We start from the raw sequence: 7905 nt of genomic DNA, 5'->3' as shown, positions 1-7905 counted from the left end.
CTTGATAAACTGTAATGGTATTTTCTGTATTAGAGAAATAAAATTTCCAAGTTTATGATGACATGAGAAACAGCACGTTATTTGGCTAGGACTCGCCGGTATGGGTAGGGTTCTTTTTCTCATTCTCATCTAAAGGACCATTTACAGGAAAAATTTAAACGTGCAACCTAAAAGCGGACGGACTTTTGACCACTGAAACTAAAAACAAACAAAAATAGGGTCGTAGCATTGCTTGAGATCATCCGGTGTTACAGATCTCTAAGCCCACTCACACCAATGTTCCTTGACTCCATAATATCTTTTAAAGGAACCCCGAAAATTCTATCCCTTATGGCTCTCTTTAGATTTCAATAAGTTTTCTACTCCATTTTAATACTTAGATGTTCGTAATAGTTTATTTTAAACAACAATCATATTCCTAGGAAAAATGTATATGCTTATACCATGGTTTATATAAAGAAAAATAGATCAGGTAAAAATATGAAAAAGTGAAAAAAAATAACAACAAAAAAATATAGTAACGAAAATTATAAAGCTAATGGCCGTAAATAATTATTTCGAAATTCAAAACCACAATTCGTACTTAATTTAATCATATGTCTTACATACTATGACTTACCCATTCACTAAGCGCTGCATAGGCCTCTGCAATCACCAACGATGAATGGAAACTTAGTTTAATAAATATAAATGGTAATGGGTGTATACTACGAAATAAATATATAGACCAACAATCAAATAAAAACAAATTATGGACAAAAAAATGTCGTCAAATTACAACAAGATTTACAAATGGTAACAAATTATTTCTTAATTATTTGATAATTAAAGGAAATTAATTAGAACAAGTAAAAGCGTGCTAAGTTCGGCCGGGCCGAATCTTATATACCCTCCACCATGGATCGCATTTGTCGAGTTCTTTTCCCGGCATCTCTTCTTAGGCAAAAAAGGATATAAGAAAAGAGTTGCTCTGCAATTAAAACGATATCAAGATATGGTCCGGTTCGGACCACAATTAAATTATATGTTAGAGACCTGTGTAAAATTTCAGCCAATTCGTATAAGAATTGCGCCCATTGGGGCTCACGAAGTAAAATAGGGAGAACGATTTATATGGGATCTGTATCGGGCTATAGACCGATTCAGACCATAATAAACACGTTTGTTGATGGTCATGGGAGGATCCATCATACAAAATTTCAGGCATAACGGATAATAATTGCGACCTCTAGGGGTAAAGAAGTCAAATCCCCAGATCTGTTTATATGACAGCTATATCAGGTTGTGGATCGATTTGAACCATACTTGGCACAGTTGTTGGATATAATAACGTAACACGTCAAGCAAAAATTCATTCAAATCGGATAAGAATTGTGCCCTCTAGAGGCTCAAGAAGTCAAGACCCAAGATCGGTTTATATGGCAGCTATATCAGGTTATGAACCGAATTAAACCATACTTGGCACAGTTGTTGGGTATCATAACAAAACACGTCGTGCAAAATTCCATTCTAATCGGATAAGAATTGCGCCCTCTAGAGGGTCAAGAAGTCAAGACCTAAGATCGGATTATATGGCAGCTATATCAGGTTATAGACCGATTTTAACCATACATGGCAGAGTTGTTGGATATAACAACAAAACACGTCGTTCAAAATTTCATTTCAATCGGATAAGAATTGCGCACTCTAGAGGCTCAAGAAGTCAAGACCCAAGATCGGTTTATATGGCAGCTATATCAGGTTATGTACCGATTTGAACCATACTTGGCATAGTTGTTGTATATCAAAACAAAACACGTCGTGCAAAATTTCATTCTGATGGGATAAGAATTGCGCCCTCTAGAGGCTCAAGAAGTCAAGACCCAAGATCGGTTTATATGGCAGCTATATCAGGTTATCGACCGATTTGAACCATACTTGGCACAGTTGCTGGATATCATAGCAAAACACGTCGTGCAAAATTTCATTCCAATCGGATAAGAAATGCGCACTCTAGAGGCTCAAGAAGTCAAGACCCAAGATCGGTTTATATGGCAGCTATATCAAAACATGGACCGATATGGCCCATTTACAATACCAACCGACCTACACTAATAAGAAGTATTTGTGCAAAATTTCAAGCGGCTAGCTTTACTCCTTCGGAAGTTAGCGTGCTTTCGACAGACAGACGGACGGACGGACGGACGGACGGACGGACGGACGGACAGACGGACGGACGGACGGACGGACGGACGGACGGACGGACGGACGGACAGACGGACGGACATGGCTAGATCGACATAAAATGTCGCGACGATCAAGAATATATATACTTTATGGGGTCTCAGACGAATATTTCGAGTAGTTACAAACAGAATGACGAAATTAGTATACCCCCCATCTTATGGTGGAGGGTATAAAAATTAAGAATAAAAAATATGGATGAAAGTTGAGTAATAACACGATACAACACACGTGGGGTGGAATAACCCAAACGTGTACAAGACAAAAATGTAAACGATCAATTGCTTCGCTTTCAACTTTGTTTTTCGGCACAAAGTTTGTAGCACATCTAAATCCCAAAAATGTCAAGGTGGTTGATATCAATTTTACCGGGAGTATTTAGAGTTGATGGCATGAAATTACAAAGGGAGTCAATCAAAGGCCCATCATGCCTCAAATCTACATGAGAAATTGAAATAGTCATTATCACAACCAAAAACAGATTTTAATTCGCATTAAATACCTTTCTCAGTGTACTAGCTGGACAAATAAAAACAAGTAAAAGCGTGCTAAGTTCGGCCGGGCCGAATCTTATATACCCTCCACCATGAATCGCATTTGTCGAGTTCTTTTCCGGGCATCTCTTCTTTGGGAAAAAAGGATATAAGAAAAGATTTCCTCTGCTACTAGAGCGATATCAAGATATGGTCCGGTTTGGACCACAATTAAATTATATGTTAAAGGCCTGTGTAAAATGTCAGCTAATTCGAATAAGAATTGCGCCCTTTGTGGGCTCAAGAAGTAAAATAGAGAGATCGATTTATATGAGAGCTGTATCGGCCTATAGACCGATTCAGACCATAACAAACACGTATGTTGAAGGCCATGAGAGAATCCGTCGCACAAAATTTCAGGCAAATCGGATAATAATTGCGACCTCTAGAGGCTCAAGAAGTCAAGATCCCAGATCGGTTTATATGGCAGCTATATCAGGTTATGAACCGATTTGAACCATTCTTGGCATAGTTGTTGGATATCATGACAAAACACGTCGTGCAAAATTTCATTCCAATCGGACAAGAATTGCACACTCTAGAGGCTCAAGAAGTCAAGACCCAAGATCGGTTTATATGGCAGCTATATGAGGTTATGGACCGATTTGAACCATACTTGGCACAGTTGTTGGATATCATAACAAAACACGTTGTGCCAAAATTCATTCAAATCGGATAAGAATTGCGCCCTCTAGAGGCTCAAGAAGTCAAGACCCAAGATCGGTTTATATGACAGCTATATTAGGTCATAGACCGATTTGAACCATTCTTGGCATAGTTGTTGGATATCATGACAAAACACGTCGTGCAAAATTCCATTCCAATCGGATAAGAATTGCGCCCACTAGAGGCTCAAGAAGTCAGGGCCCAAGATCGGTTTATATGACAGCTATATCAAAACATGGACCGATATAGCCCATTTACAATACCAACCGACCTACACTAATAAGAAGTATTTGTGCAAAATTTCAAGCGGCTAGCTTTACTCCTTCGGAAGTTAGCGTGCTTTCGACAGACAGACGGACGGACGGACGGACGGACAGACGGACGGACATGGCTAGATCGACATAAAATATCACGACGATCAAGAATATATATACTTTATGGGGTCTCAGACGAATATTTCGAGTAGTTACAAACAGAATGACGAAATTAGTATACCCCCCATCTTATGGTGGAGGGTATAAAAATCTCACAAAAATCCAAGAATTCATAAAACCCACTTGGGTAGACCTCAATAGAAAAATTGCTCAATCGCAAATATTATTCCGCTTTGATTTGAAATAAATGTGACTAGACACCGATCTAGACCGTTACTCGGAGTAAACTTCTCCCTCCTTTTGTCTATTAGCAAACAATTTACGTATGTCCGTCACACAACCTTTTAACTCAAAACCACCTTGATAAATAATTGTATGATTAAGCCTTGAGTTTCATCACCAGTCTCGTTCCCTTAACAGAAACTCTTCTTTAATTGTCATTAATAGTCTTTAATAAAAACGCAAGAAGAAAGAGAAGTGAAAAGAAAAAAAAAACAAGTAAAAGCGTGCTAAGTTCGGCCGGGCCGAATCTTATATACCCTCCACCATGGATCGCATTTGTCGAGTTCTTTTCCCGGCATCTCTTCTTAGGCAAAAAAGGATATAAGAAAAGAGTTGCTCTGCTATTAAAACGATATCAAGATATGGTCCGGTTCGGACCACAATTAAATTATATGTTAGAGACCTGTGTAAAATTTCAGCCAATTCGTATAAGAATTGCGCCCATTGGGGCTCACGAAGTAAAATAGGGAGAACGATTTATATGGGATCTGTATCGGGCTATAGACCGATTCAGACCATAATAAACACGTTTGTTGATGGTCATGGGAGGATCCATCATACAAAATTTCAGGCATAACGGATAATAATTGCGACCTCTAGGGGTAAAGAAGTCAAATCCCCAGATCTGTTTATATGACAGCTATATCAGGTTGTGGATCGATTTGAACCATACTTGGCACAGTTGTTGGATATAATAACGTAACACGTCAAGCAAAAATTCATTCAAATCGGATAAGAATTGTGCCCTCTAGAGGCTCAAGAAGTCAAGACCCAAGATCGGTTTATATGGCAGCTATATCAGGTTATGAACCGAATCAAACCATACTTGGCACAGTTGTTGGGTATCATAACAAAACACGTCGTTCAAAATTTCATTTCAATCGGATAAGAATTGCGCACTGTAGAGGCTCAAGATGTCAAGACCCAAGATCGGTTTATATGGCAGCTATATCAGGTTATGTACCGATTTGAACCATACTTGGCATAGTTGTTGTATATTAAAACAAAACACGTCGTGCAAAATTTCATTCTGATCGGATAAGAATTGCGCCCTCTAGAGGCTCAAGAAGTCAAGACCCAAGATCGGTTTATATGGCAGCTATATCAGGTTATCGACCGATTTGAACCATACTCGGCACAGTTGCTGGATATCATAGCAAAACACGTCGTGCAAAATTTCATTCCAATCGGATAAGAAATGCGCACTCTAGAGGCTCAAGAAGTCAAGACCCAAGATCGGTTTATATGGCAGCTATATCAAAACATGGACCGATATGGCCCATTTACAATACCAACCGACCTACACTAATAAGAAGTATTTGTGCAAAATTTCAAGCGGCTAGCTTTACTCCTTCGGAAGTTAGCGTGCTTTCGACAGACAGACGGACGGACGGACGGACGGACGGACGGACAGACGGACGGACATGGCTAGATCGACATAAAATGTCGCGACGATCAAGAATATATATACTTTATGGGGTCTCAGACGAATATTTCGAGTAGTTACAAACAGAATGACGAAATTAGTATACCCCCCATCTTATGGTGGAGGGTATAACAAGAGGAATGTTATAGAAATGAATCTTGTCTTAAATATCAGCCTATCATTCGCATTAGACTACTCCCACTCCCCATTCATCAAAGCATACACAAGAGACTAACAAACAAAAACAAGAACATTAAACAGATCGAATCATCGGACTCTCTTCCTCAACTATTGAAATAAAGTGGGTGGCAAAGAGGGGGGGGGGGGGGGGGGGTGGGAAGATGCAATGGTTGAGTACAGAATAAATTCCAAAACAATGGAAAGTGGAGAGCGGAGACCAAAGTTGATTGTTTTTATCATGCTATTATTGCAGAATTCAATTACCTACTTATAATCCGAAAAATGCATAGGGAAGGAACCCATCACAAAGCAGTCAATCTTCCTTTATTAAAGGCCGTCAAACCGCGCCAGAAATACCCACATATATAATAAACATAAGGCCTATATAAACGGTTCTTAATAAAGAAGGGTTGACTGGAAAGGGTGATTTAACTATGCTCGCTTGGTTTCAAATCTTTTCCATGGTATGTACCAATTACGTTGCCCTCCAAATCGGATATCTTATAATAGCAGTTACCTACTTTCTTAATTATTCTACATCTAAGAAACTTCGGCGCTAATTTCGCATTATATTTCTCCGATTTTTTACTTAAAGTAAAATTCCGTCTATACACCTCATCACCTTCCTTATATTCGATAGGGCGGGATCTCAAATTGTAATGCCTGCTATAATTGTCGTATGCGTCTCTCATATGTTGCCCTACTTTCTGCCGAATTATCTGCAATTTATCTGAATGTTCGATGTTCTCACCTATTTCCAAATTTCCTAAATTCCGTAATAAATCGTAGGATTTAGCATGAGTCACCATCTGATTGCCAAATAATACATAAAATGGTGAGAATCCTATGCTTGTGTGAACCATACTGCGCAGAGCAACAGCCATATCGCCAAGGTGATTGTCCCAGTCACGTTGATCACATTTCAGGTACGATCGAATACCAGCCAGTATTGAACGGTTGAGTCTCTCCGCTGAGTTCGATTGAGGGCTGTAAACGGCCGTAAAAATATGCTTTATGCCATACTTGGACATCAGGTTTGAAAAAAGAATGGATTTGAATTGTGACCCATTATCTGTCACAACAAATTCGGGGACACCGAAAGTGTTAAAAATCTGGGTCTCCAAAAACTCGTATATCTCACCAGCGGTAAATTTCCGTATCGGCCTCACAAAGGGATATTTCGTAAAATGATCAAGCACCACAAAAATGCCGATGTTCCCATTTCTTGACCTTGGATAGGGTCCCAAAAAATCCATATACAGCCTTTGGAATGGACGTTCCGATTTAATTTGGTCCCCTATCAAAGGTCTAAGAATTACGTTTGGTGATTTGGACTGACTACAGATTTCACATTTCGAAATGAAGGCCTTTACTTGAAGGGCCAAAAAAAATTACGACGAAGCTTGTGCAGCGTCTTCCCAACTCCTCCATGCATCGATGTTGGTGGGCAATGAGCTCTTCGAATAACATCCTCTGTAAGACTCTCAGGCACCCATAGTTTCCATTGGGAAATTTCGTCAAAAGGTTCCGTGGGCGAGAATTGTGTCCTCCTATAAATGTACTTATCCACCACTTGTAAATCTGGTGTAGAGTTACTCCCTTGGACTCTAGCTCGAAGACTACTATATTGCTCATCATCGAAAGCCGGAGAACCTAAATCAAGCTGGGGTTCCACCAAGTCCTTGGTGATAGCATCGACGGACATTCTCGACAAAACATCAGGAACAGTATTTAGTGAGCCTCTACGGTGCTCAATCGTAAAGTCGAAACGTTGAAGCTTTAGAGACCAACGCGCGAGTCTTCCGTTTAAGTCGGCTTGACGCATAAGCCATCGAAGACTTGCGTGGTCTGTAACAATCTTAAACGGCAAACCTTCAACGTACTCTCTAAACTTCTCAACACATTTAACCGCTGCCAAGCACTCAAGCTCTGTGATGGAATAATTTCTTTGAGCTCTGTTAAGCTTGAACGAGTAGAAAGCGATAGGTCTTTCGATACCCTCTTCGTTCTCCTGTGCCAATACCCCTCCAATGCCCACTGTCGAGGCATCACACTGAATTACAAACGGCTTGGTGAAATCAGGTGTAATTAATACGGGCGCTGAAGTTAAGCACTCCTTCACAGCATCAAAGGACCGCTGGGCCTCCATTGTCCAAGTAAATTTGACCTTCTTCCCTGTCAAATCTGAAAGAGGTGCCGTCAGAGTCGAAAAATTATCGAT

General features: G+C 39.9%; 1 protein-coding gene across 1 annotated transcript; it reads right to left on the bottom strand.

The window, feature by feature from the left end:
• Positions 1–619: 619 nt before the first annotated feature.
• LOC131998403 (uncharacterized protein K02A2.6-like) lies at positions 620–6940 on the bottom strand (the record flags this gene model as incomplete). The annotated part of the gene is made up of 2 exons (XM_059370692.1): positions 6436–6940; positions 620–645 (listed from the first exon to the last, which is right to left on the bottom strand). Coding segments are annotated over exons 1-2 (531 nt in total), but the record flags the coding sequence as incomplete, so codon positions are not given.
• Positions 6941–7905: the final 965 nt, after the last annotated feature.

This window comes from Stomoxys calcitrans, unplaced genomic scaffold, assembly GCF_963082655.1.
Source record: "Stomoxys calcitrans unplaced genomic scaffold, idStoCalc2.1 SCAFFOLD_271, whole genome shotgun sequence".
In the NCBI taxonomy this organism is placed as follows: Eukaryota; Metazoa; Arthropoda; class Insecta; order Diptera; family Muscidae; genus Stomoxys; species Stomoxys calcitrans.
Note: the sequence above shows the minus strand (reverse complement) of the source record. Positions and strands in the feature narration are given on the sequence as shown.